The 15,679-nt window shown below is 38.8% G+C and overlaps 2 protein-coding genes across 32 annotated transcripts in view; one reads left to right on the top strand and one right to left on the bottom strand.

Moving 5' to 3' along the window:
- kifc3 (kinesin family member C3) overlaps positions 1–2,345 on the top strand; it is a 59,780-nt gene extending 57,435 nt beyond the window's left edge. For 25 of the 29 annotated variants that reach the window (XM_079825660.1, XM_079825657.1, XM_079825674.1 and 22 more), the window contains one exon: positions 1,374–2,345. In XM_079825660.1, coding sequence (XP_079681786.1) covers positions 1,374–1,396 — 23 coding nt within the window. In that variant the 3' untranslated portion in view covers positions 1,397–2,345. The remainder of the gene's footprint in view (positions 1–1,373) is intronic. The other 4 variants (XM_079825666.1, XM_079825645.1, XM_079825659.1 and 1 more) reach the window with 1 other exon arrangement.
- Positions 2,346–5,893: 3,548 nt separating this feature from the next.
- wt1b (WT1 transcription factor b) overlaps positions 5,894–15,679 on the bottom strand; it is a 23,320-nt gene continuing 13,534 nt past the window's right edge. The window contains exons 4-8 of one of the 3 annotated variants that reach the window (XM_079825235.1): positions 14,535–14,699; positions 10,811–10,955; positions 9,226–9,315; positions 6,601–6,693; positions 5,894–6,483 (exon numbers count right to left, since the gene is read on the bottom strand). In XM_079825235.1, the coding sequence (XP_079681361.1) occupies positions 6,385–6,483; positions 6,601–6,693; positions 9,226–9,315; positions 10,811–10,955; positions 14,535–14,699 (592 nt within the window). In that variant the 3' untranslated portion in view covers positions 5,894–6,384. The remainder of the gene's footprint in view (positions 6,484–6,600; positions 6,694–9,225; positions 9,316–10,810; positions 10,956–14,534; positions 14,700–15,679) is intronic. The other 2 variants (XM_079825236.1, XM_079825237.1) reach the window with 2 other exon arrangements.

Below are 15,679 nucleotides of genomic sequence, written 5' to 3'. Positions count from 1 at the left end.
AATACTTCTCTAAATATATGACAATCCATATGTTTTGCATCAATGTACAGGAGATGTTATCCCCACAGTGGATGCATAAGAGGCTCATATTTCATATTAAAGACATAGGCTTTAAGAAATTGAAATCACAGATAAAAAGCACAGATTTTTATAATAATAATATAATTTTTTACAATAAATCCTTAGCCTATGACTAAAAATCATTAGAAAAGTCTGTCTGAATATTAACAGGTAACCCAGCCGTTTTTTTTTGTAAAAAGTTTTGTAAAGTCTGTAAATTATAAATTTTATTATTATTGTTATATTTATTCTTAAATACTCTATTTTTGTTATTGTAATAGTAATATTAATGTTATTGTAATAGTAATATTTCTTGTTTTGTTAAATATTTTTATTTAGCAATAATAATAATCATACTAATTATTATTATTATTAGTCATATTAATATATAAACACAAAATGTTATATACACACTTTTCATTTGTAAAAATTAAAAATAAAATAAATTGCATTTTAAATCGCAAATAAAAAATAGTCCTTTAACCAATCAGACCACAAGAGGCGTGATCAACTGGCAATGACCCACCGCTTCTCTATCCGTCATCGTGTTAAACCCGCCAATAGCGTGCCAGGTGGATAAGCCGGTTTGTGATTGGTTCCCGCAAATGTGTAACAGAAGCTGTAGAAATGAATGTACAGGTTTCCAGACTGAGTTGCAGGGCGAAATCAAATCGCCGGCACATCAGGCTAGGTTTACCCAGTCTAGCGTCTCCTGTCCTGGCACATGACCAAAAACGTGGATCTTATTGGTTGGCCAGTTTTCTTTGCAGTGCAATGGAAAAGAGATTGGGAAAAATATAACTGTCGCAATGACCGCATGCAAATGTCTGTGTCGGTCTGAACCCAAAAAAGAAAATTCTGTCATTACTCACCCTTTATTTTTGGGTGAACTATCCCTTTAACAGCCATGAATTCAGATGTTTATCACACTGAATGCTCCACTTGATCTGAATACCTTTTACTCAATGCTCAACATTTCTTGGATCCTCTGTAAAGACTACATACAATGCTGCCTTTAACATTTGACCAAAACGTGATGTACCTTACTAGGTTTCTCAACAGAGCGAGTGTTTCTTTCTGAGTGAGTGACAAAATAACTAACTAAATCTTGCCGTTGTCTGAACCGTAAGACCAAGAGCTTTACAAAATATGGTAAAAATAGTGTGCAGAAGTTGTGAAATGGAAGATGAATCTTCTGTTGTGTGGTTTCCATTGCAACAGTGTGCTGTATAAGCCCTGTATTTCCTGGAAACAATCCATGAATTAGTCATGATTGCGTATGAAATTCCCACACTTCTATTCTTCGTTCATAGGACGAATGAAGATGACTGCGTGAGGAACCGATGAGAGCTGCCGTCCATCCGCCAAACCTCTCGACCAATCAGCTCCTTTCTCTGAATGAACCAATGAAAGACCTGCTTTTCCTTGATTGCTGGCGGGGGAGGAGCTTAACCGGCGAATCAGGGTTCATGTTGGGAACTGACTGAAGTGACGGTCCTTTCGATTGGAACGTCTGCTGTAATTTTAAGATGACGATACATGATTGAAAATGACGACCACTCCCGCTGACCTCTCGACAACACCTGCTGCCTCAAGACGAGAAGACCCTTCCGTTATGGCAAAGTGTTTCTGGGCAATAATGCACTTTATTCTAGTCTAGGCTGTTATTTGTAATGTTACGTAAATGCGATTTGATTTCTAGATGCTTGAATGTACGTGTGTGTGTGTATATATTCATTTGTCCGAGCAAGATTTTAATTTGTATTCCTTGATCTTGAAGAGATCTTGCTTCTTTTTTTTCTTCATCTTTTTTTTCCTGCAAGAACGAGTCAAACTTTCACACCCGATGAGCTTTGAACAATTCTGTGTTTAATAGTGGCAATAAGAAATAATGCAAATGCAAACTTTGGTCTCTCAGTAGCATTTTGTCTGTTTGTATATAGAAACTTGAAGGCCAATGAAAGCCCAGACTCCTGATCTATGCATGCGTTCAGTCTTCAGAGCGGGCGCTCCTTCATTTTAGGACAATCATTAGCAGTTTTTGTGCAGTGAAGTCAAACCATGGCGGTAAACAGTGTGCGCTGAACACGACGAGGATTAGATTTGTACATAGAATGCATTCCATGCGACTCCGCACTGAGCGAACAGGACGTCCTCGGTGGACGCTCTTCAGCTCTGTCTGGGGTCGCGCTTGCTTGTATTCACATTGGTGTATGTTTGTATGCAGTTTTGTTTTTGTACACAGTTTTTAATAAATGCTCCAAAGCAGTTTTGGGGAGAAATTAATCCTTTTGTTGTTGTTGTTTTTTGTTTGTTTGTTTTTTTCTTCAAAGAAATTACATTTGTTAGTCTATTGTAAGATTCCATATGACCTCTCTTATATCTGTTGGGCACATCGTTGTGGTTTATGGCTTTTGTTAAGGTCAGTTTTTTAATATGAAAATATCTGTCACTACATGAAGTCTCTTAGTGATTGGCTTAAAGGAACACGCCACTATTTTTGAAAATAGGCTCATTTTCCAATTCCCCTAGAGTTTGACCCTTTCGAATCCATTCAGCCGATCTCCAGGTCTGGCGATAGCACTTAGCTAGCATAGCTTCGCATAGATCACTGAATCTGATTAGACCATTAGCATCTCGCTCAAAAATGACAGGTGGGATAAGATAGTCCAGGTGGGAGGACAACGTGTGTGTGTGAAGAGTGATGATCGGCTCCCAAGTGAAGAAGAAATGGTTCGCGTTTGTGCCGTTCCGAATTGTGGCAACAGAATGTGAAAATACAAGAACTTACATTTTTGTCTTCCTTTTCATGACCTCGAGACTCCGCAGCTCCTCCCACCTGGACTATTTACATTTTTCCGGCTACAACTGAGTTCCCACGGGACTTCAGCGCGAGACTACAGCTTGCCGTCTAAAACACTATTTAGGTGAGTTTAAACAATGGCTAAGTTACTAAACGCATCGCGTTGTCATTTAAGGGGGTCATTTAAAGGGTTAGTTCACCCAAAAATGAAAATTCTGTCATTAATTACTTACCCTCATGTCGTTCGACACCCGTAAGAACAGGAACAGAAATGAAGATATTTTAGTTGAAATCTGATGGCTCTGAAAGTCATGGCTCAATGGTACTCTACACTGTCAAGACCCTTAAAAGGTACTAAAGAAGTCGTTACAAAGTCCATCTCACTACAGTGGTTCTACAATAACTTTATGAATCGGCGACAATAGTTTTTGTGCGCAAAAAAACCCTAAATAACGACTTATATAGTGATGACGATTTCAAAACAAGGCATCATGAAGCTTCGAAGCGTTATGAGGCCTTGTTTTGAAATCGTCATCACTATATAAGTCGTTATTTAGGGGTTTTTTGCGCACAAAAACTATTGTCGCCTTTAATTGTTCATGTTGGACAGACATTTTAATTGCATTTTGTGTCTGTTAAGAGGCACAAAGACTCTTTATGTACATGCCCCCATAACTGCCGTGTTAGCTGAGTGGGAGCTCTGGGCATTAACTGTAACAGCTCAGTGTTGCAAGCACCAATCCGGTTCGTTTTTTTTTTTCGACAGACAGTACACAAACAGTGTTGGGGGTAACGCATTACAAGTAACTTGAGTTGCGTAATAATTTTACTTTTTTCAAGTAACTAGTAAAGTAACGAATTTACAACAAAATATCTGAGTTACTTTTTCACATTCATTTGACTGACAGCTCTCCTGTACACATGTTGAGAAAAATAAGTGCAGAGGTGTTGTGTGTAAACATGATGGTTATTGTAGTTCTAGACTAAATGTGAGCATTTATTTATCTCACTTTATTCACTTTATTTATTCTGTACTCCTCAAAATGAATAAAATCAGTCAAATGCAAAATCAGAGTACTATGCAAACCTCCAATAATTAAATGTTAAATAAAACAACTATTTTTATGCATTTAATCTACCTTTTATATTTAATTTACCAATGTCTTGCTGCTGACCTTTGATGATGAAAATTACAAGATTTTTTGTTTTTATTGGTAAAACTTTTTTCTCCTGCATCCTATTCTACCATTATCCAGAATGGCAGCAGAGCAGAGCTGCGCCCTCTACTGTTCATGCGTGAATTAGCATTTTTACCTCAGCCTGGGGCTTATTGTTTCAATTTTGGTATGAAGAGGTCTTTACCGTTGCACAAAAATATAACTTTTTTTTGTTATAAACAAACCAAAAACAAGCCCAGCCCAGGTGAGAAAAAGTAACGCAAAAGTAACGTAATGCATTACTTTTCTTAAAAAGTAACTAAGTAACTCAATTAGTTACTTTTTAAGGGAGTAACGCAATATTGTAATGTATTACTTTTCAAAGTAACTTTCCCCAACACTGCTCACAAAGGTATAACAATCAAGATTAACTTAAAAATTCCCCGGAGTTCTCCTTGAAGCCTTATGGTTCTGCATAATTAAGGGCGTGGCCACTTTGAGTGACAGGTGGATTGCCGCTGCTGTCACTACTAGCGGTTTGTCTGCTGTCTGTTAGCTCCACCCACTCTACCTATTATCCGGGAATGATGCCAAGATGGCAAAGGCCGCACTTTAGGCTTCAGAAACCTATAGGTGACGTCACGGACACTACGTCCATATTTCTTTACAGTCTATGGATATTAGATATTAGCCTGAAAATAGGCTAACTTCCGTCAACATAACCAGCGTGACAACCTGCTTGCACAGAGAGTGCTGGGGACTATTTTCAGGAGCTGTGTAATATTATTGCGCTGCTGCACTCATGGTACGGCACAAAGTTCATTGATTATTACGCTGAGAGGAATGAGAGTATAGTTCCTAGCCATATCGGTCTAGAAAATCACAACTTTTAATTTTCTGTCGGTCTTAGTACAACAGGGTTCCTACAGGTTTCTTCAAGTTAAATTCAAGTCTTTTTAAGACCTTTTTAAGACCATTTATATAAAAAATGAATACCTATTTCGCGCTTCTCCTTTGCTTGAGGTCTGTGTTGTGTTGCAGTCTATGGTTGTGGTGCTGTAGCGCATGATCTTCATTTACTGAAGGCATCATGTGTTAACAGTATTTTGTACTGTGACCCGGGGCCGCGTTGCGTTCTCAATTATTGGTTCCGCCACTCTTTATTTATACTACGTTATTTAATCAAAATAATCGTGGTTGACAAATGAAACTTTTGAGGAAAAATACAATACGGAGAAGTTACATACAGCACAATTTTTAAGGCCCAGACATCAAAATTCAAGACTTTTTAAGGTATTATTTCCAAATTAATAAATTCAATGCTTTTAAGGCTTTTTAAGACCCCGCGGGAACCCTGTGCAAGATGTCAGTCCCACCACTGGCTGTTTTGATGCCCGAAGCGCCTAAGCGCGATCACTTTAGGATTCCCATGGTGGCGGCATTCGCAGAGATAGAGAGAGCATTTTCTTGTGGTGCCCCACTGAGCACTTGCACGATGTAACCACAGAAGAGTCGAGTTTTAAATAGGAAAAATATCGACACTCTTTGGTCATTTTTGAGCGAGATGCTAACGGTCTAATCAGATTCAATGATCTATGCTAAGCTATGCTAAAAGTGCTACCGCCAGACCCGGAGATCGGCTGAATGGATTCGAAAACGGTCAAACTCAACTGTATAACTCTAGGGGAGTTGGAAAATGAGCCTATTTTCAACTATTTTTATTCCCACAAGTAACAATTTGAATAAAACATGTTCATATAAGGACTCTTTGAACCACATACTGTATATGCATGTATACAATTATAATTTGACACTTTTAAATTAATTTGAATAATTTGATTGTTCCTTCCAAATGAAAACACTGAATGGACATCCTGAGAATTTAGTTTAATGTAGTTTATTATAAAAGGCTTAAAAGGTTTATGCTGTCACTTGACAAATAATATATACAAAGGTATTACAGTGCATATGATTTTTACACCAGCCATTTCTCACTCGTCCAAATTGAGAAATTAATTCAAGTTGACCATCTTACCATTTTGAAATGCAGGTATACCCAGTGCAATCAACTGTCCATATATGTAAAAGAAAAAAAAAGTAATAATAATTTGAAAAACAATTCTTATTTACAAAATGAGATGATCCAAAATTATCCAGAAACAAATCACAGTGTTCCCATGTCAAATACAATAATGCAGAACTCCAATATAAGTGCATATTTGTATGCATTCAGTAACGTTTGCTTCGATAATGCAGTACAGTCATCAGATCACCGCTGTAGTTGACTGACCGACCGGTCTGTATGTGTGTATATGTACAGTGTGTGTGTGTGTACAGTGTCTCAAATAGCAGACTGTAATTTGTTCATGTTTCTCTGATGCATACTGTGATGCCTGACCAGCTCATCTGAGCGGGCGAACTTCTTCTGACAGCTGGGCCAGCGGCACGTAAACGGCTTCTCGCCTGAGAACGACCAGAGAGAAAACACAGGAACACACTTTAGTGATGTGATGATGGAATCTATGCACGTGAAACCAATAGATCGAATGTTTTTTGAGAAGTTAAAAAAGGCGTACGCACTTGTTTTACCTGTATGAGTCCGAGTGTGGGTCTTAAGGTGGTCTGAGCGTGAAAACTTTCTTTGACATGTCTCACACTGAAAGGGTTTGACGCCTACAGGACCAGAGAGAGCAGGAGACAGAGAGACAGACAGCTGCGGTGGGCTTCACACACTTCATGAAAGTCATGGATTAATGGTGGGTGGGGCTATCTAATTATACAGCATTTGATTGGACAGAAGTTTGGATACACCCCTGAGTGCAAGAAGAGTCAGCAATGTTTTTGGCAAGACTGTGACTTATGTCCTAATACAGGGGTCTCCAAACTCGGTCCTGGAGGGTCACTGTCCTACAGAGTTTAGCTCCAGCCCCAATTAAAACACCTGAACCAGCTAATCAGTGTCTTACTTGGGCCTAGTAAAACACTGATTAGCTGGTTCAGGTGTTTTAATTGGGGCTGGAGCTAAACTCTGTAGGACAGTGACCCTCCAGGACCGAGTTTGGAGACCCCTGTTTTAATAGTTTAAGCTTTTAAAACTCAATACTAACAGTATATGTAATGAATGTTTCAGGGGTGCGTTATACTCTTAAAGGTATATTAAAAAAGTTCTGTCATCATTTACTCGCCTTCATGTCATTCAAACTCGTAAGACTTTCATTCATCTTCAGAACACAAATGAAGATCTTTTTGATGAACAGATTGAATTTAGACTTTTATTCACATAAACATTCATCAACACACACATCAGCTGAGGTAAGCGGAAGCTCAAGCATGTTCACTTGACGTTTGAGAACCAATGAGGTTCATTCTCGTGTTACGCATCACGTTTGAGCTTCCGCAAGAACCAATGAGGTTCATTCCCGTGTTACGCATCACGTTTGAGCTTCTGCAAGAACCAATGAGATTCATTCTCGTGTTACGCATCACGTTTGAGCTTCCGCAAGAACCAATGAGGTTCATTCTCCTGTTACGCATCACGTTTGAGCTTCTGCAAGAACCAATGAGGTTCATTCTCGTGTTACGCAGCACGTTTGAGCTTCTGCAAGAACCAATGAGGTTCATTCTCGTGTTACGCATCACGTTTGAGCTTCAGCAAGAACCAATGAGGTTCATTCTCGTGTTACGCATCACGTTTGAGCTTCTGCAAGAACCAATGAGGTTCATTCTCGTGTTACGCATCACGTTTGAGCTTCAGCAAGAACCAATGAGGTTCATTCTCGTGTTACGCATCACGTTTGAGCTTCTGCAAGAACCAATGAGGTTCATTCTCGTGTTACGCATCACGTTTGAGCTTCTGCAAGAACCAATGAGATTCATTCTCGTGTTACGCATCACGTTTGAGCTTCAGCAAGAACCAATGAGATTCATTCTCGTGTTACGCATCACGTTTGAGCTTCAGCAAGAACCAATGAGGTTCATTCTCGTGTTACGCATCACGTTTGAGCTTCAGCAAGAACCAATGAGGTTCATTCTCGTGTTACGCATCACGTTTGAGTTTCTGCAAGAACCAATGAGATTCATTCTCGTGTTACGCATCACGTTTGAGCTTCTGCAAGAACCAATGAGGTTCATTCTCGTGTTACGCATCACGTTTGAGCTTCAGCAAGAACCAATGAGGTTCATTCTCGTGTTACGCATCACGTTTGAGCTTCTGCAAGAACCAATGAGGTTCATTCTCGTGTTACGCATCACGTTTGAGCTTCTGCAAGAACCAATGAGATTCATTCTCGTGTTACGCATCACGTTTGAGCTTCAGCAAGAACCAATGAGATTCATTCTCGTGTTACGCATCACGTTTGAGCTTCTGCAAGAACCAATGAGGTTCATTCTCGTGTTACGCATCACGTTTGAGCTTCAGCAAGAACCAATGAGGTTCATTCTCGTGTTACGCATCACGTTTGAGCTTCTGCAAGAACCAATGAGATTCATTCTCGTGTTACGCATCACGTTTGAGCTTCAGCAAGAACCAATGAGATTCATTCTCGTGTTACGCATCACGTTTGAGCTTCAGCAAGAACCAATGAGGTTCATTCTCGTGTTACGCATCACGTTTGAGCTTCAGCAAGAACCAATGAGGTTCATTCTCGTGTTACGCATCACGTTTGAGTTTCTGCAAGAACCAATGAGATTCATTCTCGTGTTACGCATCACGTTTGAGCTTCTGCAAGAACCAATGTTTATGTTCGCTGATCAATGTTTATATGTGAATAAAAGCCTAAATTCAATCTGTTCATATTTCATCTCTTCCGAAATTTTGGATTAAACCGCTCAATTCATATGGATTTTTTTTTTTAAATCTCTTTATTAGAAAGATTTTAAAGATCTTCATTTGTGTTCTAAAGATGAACGAAAGTCTTACTGGTTTGGAAGGACACGAAGGCGAGTAATTAATGACAGAATTTTCATTCTTGGGTGAACTATCCCTTTAAAAATAAAGGTTCCAAAGGGGGCTTTTTAAAAAAATGTAATCTAAAGAACCTTTTGTGGAACGGATGTTCAAAGTTCTTCACGGAACCAAATATTCCAGTAAAGAACCTTTATTTTTAGGAGTGTAGCATATAATTGACCTCAAATCTAATGGATTAAAAAACTCCAATATTTATTTAATGTGTTGGATCTCTTTTGAAGAGCTGGGATGTCACTAACCTGTGTGTCTGCGCTGGTGTCTCTTGAGCTGGTCAGATCTGGAAAACCTGCGACCGCAGCCGGTGTAGTCACACTGATAGGGCTTCTCACCTGAACGGGACAGAGAACAGCATCTTTCCACAACTGTTCATCTTACAGTATGTGTTTAGAGGAATCCTGTGTGGATGAGCCTGTGGTCTCTGCAGCATCCACAAGGGGGCGCCGTTTAACTCAGCACTTCATTTTTTTCTAAGTGTCATAAGTCATACATTTATCTGTAACACTGAACATGCTATGAGGTCACAAATTAGGCCACTCCAGATGCTTTGGCAACCTTTTTTCCACCAAAATATGCATACTTCATTGGTATTAACACCAGTGACATCAAAAGAAATTGATCAAAAATGACAGACAGCCTCTTACAGTTTAAGGGAGATCAAATATTTAAGCACGATTGTTTTACTCTTGGATTATGGTGGAAACTATGGCTGCCATGGTGATCTTCCGTGATAAAAATAAAGAATATCAATAATTATATATAAAATTAAAAAACATATTAAATAAAATGTTCATTGACATATTCACTTAGCAGATGCTTTTATCCCAAGCGACTTACACCGCCATTTCTAATTAATTCTAATAATAAAAGAAATAGAAATAGGTTTTTGTGTGAATGAAAACAGTTACACTTTACAATAAGGTCCTGTTTGTTAATGTTAATGCATTTAACTAACAAGGAGCAATAGATTTGTTACAATATTTACATTACATTTAAAAATAGTTAATAAAATTCAGCTATTCATTGTTAGCCCATATTAGCTCAGGTGCATTAAACAAAATATTATTAATAGATACTTAATAGAACTTTTGATTTTAATAATCTATTAGTAAATGTTGAAATTAGCAATTTTCATTGTTCAACAGATCATGTTAGTTTGCACAAATGGAACCCTATTGTAAGGGATCATTTTTTTCGAATATTTTCCAAATAACATTTGTCCTGCACCTCATACTCATGACTGGAAATGGCGCCGGTGACTGTGTCATAATAAAAGTCCTGCTGCTCGCGAGGCGTGTGTTGCGTTCATCTTATTAACAATCCCTCCAGCAGCCTTGCTCAGCTCCCAAAACTTCGCATCATAAAACTACGCCTTTGTTTTGAATAGGCGACCCCTAGCGGACGGAAAAGTTACATAGTGCAGCTTTAATGTGTTTATTTAGCAGATGCTTTTATCCAAAATGAAATAGAATGTGTGTGTGCGTGCACTTTCCACACAAATCATTGTTGTGTAATCCGACTCACACTGTCACTAGAATAAAGTGAGACATTCCTGAGAGCTGTAATACAAACGTCCAGGGGTCTGAACAAATTAATTTGTTTTCTAATTTAAGTTCCTGCAATCGATGTCTGCCAAACTCTTATTGGACGTCTGAAAAAATAGATTTACATATGAATTATGACTTTGTTATGCATGTTGCATAACACTGTAGATCTTACAGTACCTGCTGCACTTTCTAAGAGAAAAAAAAGATCGGTTTGGATTGTTTGTGACCCCAAAGTGAAACTGGAAAATGGTGCATTTTGTATGGGCCGCATTCATCTCACCTGTGTGTTTCCTGCCGTGCATCTGCAGGTGGGACAGTTTGAAGTATCTCTTACTGCATCCTGGGTAAGAGCACATGAACGGACGCTTCTCGCTGCTCTCTGATGATTTAATGGAGGGAGTGATGCCTGGTACTCTCCGCACATCCTGCAGAAAGAAAGAAAAACACAGAATAATTGGCAATCAACAAACTCTATTTGCCAAATCTGCTGCACTTTTGAGCCCTTGTTTGTTTTAACTTCTGCATTTCCAAACCCCGCAGAAGTTCTGCATCTGAACAAACCCTTTTATCCTGTGGCCTGTTAAATATCATTTTATCTTTTAAAAGCCTTAATGGGAAAGCTTTAAAGTAAAGTTCTAAACATACATACACACACACACACACACTATTCTCTGGACAGTATCAATTTTCTAAAGCACTGATGGATGTTCCCTCATGCTAAACACACACTACAGACTGAAGCAGAGTCCGACTGTCCTCTTACTGAGACTATTTTATACACCTCGCCTGCTCCGGACACATACATCTAGTTCAGTCACTAAACTTTTGAGGGCGCAGGCTGATACATCCTTTACATGCAATCTACAAACAATCACGCCATTACCATATGCCACAAGCGGATTAGCCTCTGCTGATTCTGCAGCCAATGAGATTGAACTAGACATATTTTATGTTGAGCAAGCAGTGTTCGCTGTAGGCATGATCCTACATCAGAGTTCCTCTGAACTCCTCCACCTCCCCCAGCTCCACCTGCCTAAATCTGCTACAGGATTTATGTATGCGTATTCATGCGTTCAGCATTTTTTTTTTTCTCATACAAAAAGTATTCACGTTGCGTCATAACATTAAGGTTGAACAACTGTAGTCACATGGACTATTTTAACAATGTCTTTATTACCTTTCTGTGCTTTGAAAGTTGCAATGACTCTGTTGCCTACGGCTGGTTCATATATCCCTTTAAAGGAATAGTTCACCCAAAATCAAAATTAGCTCATGATTTACTCATCCTCAACTCATCCTAGGTGTATATGACATTCTTCTTTCAGAGGAACACAATCAGAGTTATATTAAAAATGTCCTAGCTAAATTTGAAGCCCCAAAAAAGTGCATCTATCTATCATATAACTGCTCCACACGGCTCCAGGGGGTAAATAAAGGCCTTCTGAAACAAATCGATGGGTTTTTGTAAAAAAAAAAAAAACACGTTATGGAGTAAAATATCTAGCTTCCAGCGGACTGCCTTCCGTATTCAACTAACGGAGAAAGTGTAAATGGCGCGACGTTGACGTTGGACATAGCGTAAGCGGTTTGAATATGAAAGGCGGTCTGGTGGAAGCTAGATATTTTACTTTATAAATTTTTAAATATGGATGTTTTTCTTACAAAACCCATCGCTTCGCTTCAGAAGGCCTTTATTAACCCCCCCGGACTCGTATAGATTACTTTTATGCTGCTTTCACACCAGTGATGCGCGGGTCAATGTATAAACAACCCGCACCCGACCGACGTTTTCAACTAACCCGCCCGCAACTATATTTATAAAATATTGTACCTGACCGGCATTTTTTAAAAGTAGTAAATGCTCATCGTAGCGTCATTGGGCCATTGAGAAAATGTTTCAGACCCTGACGGGCGCGCTCAGAGGTGCAGCGGCGAGAGAAGCCCATCCTTTTCCATTTCAGCTGTCTAGATACATATTATTGATGAATGCGATTATTTATGTTTCGACCCTGCTTGAAGAATTCATCAGCAGGTAAACTGAGAGAAGGCCCAAACTGTTCTTTTTCTGTTCATTTATTTCGTTTCATTTTCTTAACAATTAAGATGCTGCATGTGTTTATCCAGTCGAAGTGTGCGTCTCTCCCCCGACTTTCCTAGCAAAAATCCCGCCCCCTCTCAGAAAATATAAAACTGACTTTACTGAGCTATATGCGTTTAAAGGTAGCCTATTAAAATGGTACAATGGCAATGCTCAGTTCAACGTGTTGGGAATTCGGGCATTTTGTCCCGCGTCAGCATTTATTCAACACTCAACATTCAAAAGGTAAATAAAGATTTATTGACGACCCGAATATCATAAAAAATATTTTTGGAAAATATTTTTCAAGCAGGCTCCTGATTGGTCAACGCGGTGCGAATTGACGCCAAAGTTAAAAAAATGTAAAAAGCTTGAATGCACAAAAAGCACCACTCGCGTGTAACACGCATATCGCGCAAGACGCACAATTCACACAAGACGCACAATTCACACAAGACGCACAATTCACACAAGACGCACAAATCGCACAAACTGGACGCGCAAATGAGGCGGAATCGCATCCAACGTGCCGCAGGACCTCCAGACACGCGTCAACGCGCCTTTCCATTAACTTAACATTGAAATCACTCGCTCCTGATGCTCTATTGGCATTTGGTGTGAACGCAGAATTATGATAAATGGATGCATTTTTTTGGACTTCAAAGTTTGGGCTGCCATTTACTGCTATTATAAAGCTTGGAAGAGCTAGGACATTTTTAATATAACTCTGATTGTGTTCGTCTGAAAGAAGAATGTCATACACACCTAGGATGGCTTGAGGTTGAGTAAATCATGGGCTAATTTTCATTTTTGGGTGAACTAACCCTTTAACATTGCCATATTCATTAACATGCCAAAACTACTAAGAGAGTTGCCATGATTGAACTCATGATCTTTTTCCTTCTCAGTATTCAACAGGCCTGACTAATCAAACACCCTTTTACTCTAAACGTCATGCTTGAGGTGAGGACTGTGTGCTCGCTGTCCTGGCCTTGGACTCGATGCAGAGGGGGAAGTGTGTGTGTACGTGACCTTGAGCTGAACCTGAGTGTGTGTTGAGTGGATATTTATCCATTTGAGGCGTTAGACTTAATACAAACTTTCATTAATAATAATTATCACTAATAACCCAATATTACACATATGTGCACCTCTGTTCAAAAGTTTGGGGTCAGTAAGAAAAGACTTTTAAAAAGACTTTTATTCAGCAAGGATGCATCAAATTGATCAAAAGTGACAGTAAAGACATTTATAATGTTACAAAAGATTAGATTTTATTAAATGGGGTTCTTTTGAATATTCTATTCATCAAAGAATCCTGAAAAATATCACGTTTTCCACAAAAATATGAAGCAGCAACTGTTTTCAACATTGATAATAATCATAAATGTTTCTTGAGCAGCAAATCCTCATATTAGAGGGATTTCTGAAGGATCATGTGACTCATAAATTACATTTTAATATATATTACAATAGAAAACAGTTCTTTTCATTTTTAATAATATTTCACAATTACTGTTTTCACTGTATTTTTTATCAAATAAATGCTGCTTTGGTGAGCAAAAGAAACTAACGTTTGAATGGTAGTGTATAGTGTTTATAAGACATTATACATTTCATAATATAAAATGTATAAACATTATATATTAATAAACAATGTTTATTTATTTGTAATATAAACATGAATGTATATATTATATCATAATTGCATTATACACTGAGCCAGGTTTTTTTACACTGTCACTGTGTATATAATTTATATCTTCATTCATGTTTTTGTAGTAATTTTATGATTTTATATGTGTGAACATCATGTTTAATGTTTATTATGAGCAATAAATAATAATTCAGTGCACTTTATAATTATATTATTGTGAGAATACAATCTGTGTGTGTTTGAGTGTGTGTGTGTTTTGCTGTCACCCACCTGTAATCCTCTGAACACACCATGTGTGTGTATGTGATACTGGGTGCTGCAGCTGTACACCATGGGAGCGGCTCCTGAAGACGGATCGGCCTCATAACTGCCACTGTGACTGGACACAAATCCAAAAACAGAGACCAGTTACGCTCAGCAGATAAAACAAGAGCACTCGTTTCCACCACGGAATAAAAAAACGGTTTATCTTGCAGATCAGAATTTATGACTCGCAATTGCGAGTTTATATCTCACAATTCAGACTTTTGTTCGCAGAATTTTGAGATATAAAAAGTCAGAATTGGGAGATAAAAGGCATATAATAAAATGACTTGTATGTTTTATTACGTGGTGGGAACAAGCTTCCATAGCATAGCACATGAACCTAAAACCAATAAGATTTTCCGCACAGAAGATCCAGAAAGGACAAGATCTGAACATGTTAATGATAGCTCTGCTATATATGAATCAGCTTTTCCTCCTTATTAACAAAAGGATGTTGTTATAGCCAGAAATGACTGTAAAGCTGCCGCAACTGTCATAAATGATAGCGGAGGAGGACTGTTCGTTTGAGGGGGATCTGTAGTGTGGGCAGTAACGGATGAAGAGCTCAAGACCTATAAAGCTTCTTCTTTGTCTGACTCACTTCACATCTCAGACTACACAATCAGCCATTGCTGGTCCAGTCCTCCCACAGCCCATCCATTCATCCGTTCAGAAGATAAACACCCGTTGTCATGGCAATGGGTGTAAGGAAGGTGGATACCAAATCTTTTATCTGGACAGCTGGCATAAATATTCTGTCCAGCATCCCAGTCACCTATTCAGTGGCAGAGTTCATCTGCCTTCCTACACAAGCACACATACACTCAATCACTCAAAAACAACCCCAAATTCTCACAATGCTGTGGGACTTCCCCTCTGCCCTTCAGCCAGTCTGGATCTCTTCATGTTACATCTCTCTCTGTCTTACACACACACACACACACAAATGCCCCTTCAGCAGACCCAAGGTCAGACACTCTATCTGGGTTGGACTGGTTGGCTGTGCTTTTGTTTCAAAGTGCAGTGCCACATTAGAGAAGAGTGCAGACGCCAATAGGAACAGAGCACAAGATGACAGAGATCACGAGATGAGAAGAGAGCTGAGGAGG

This window comes from Gobio gobio, assembly GCF_949357685.1.
Source record: "Gobio gobio genome assembly, chromosome: 9".
NCBI lineage: Eukaryota > Metazoa > Chordata > Actinopteri > Cypriniformes > Gobionidae > Gobio > Gobio gobio.
This window is presented reverse-complemented; position numbering and strand designations above follow the sequence as displayed.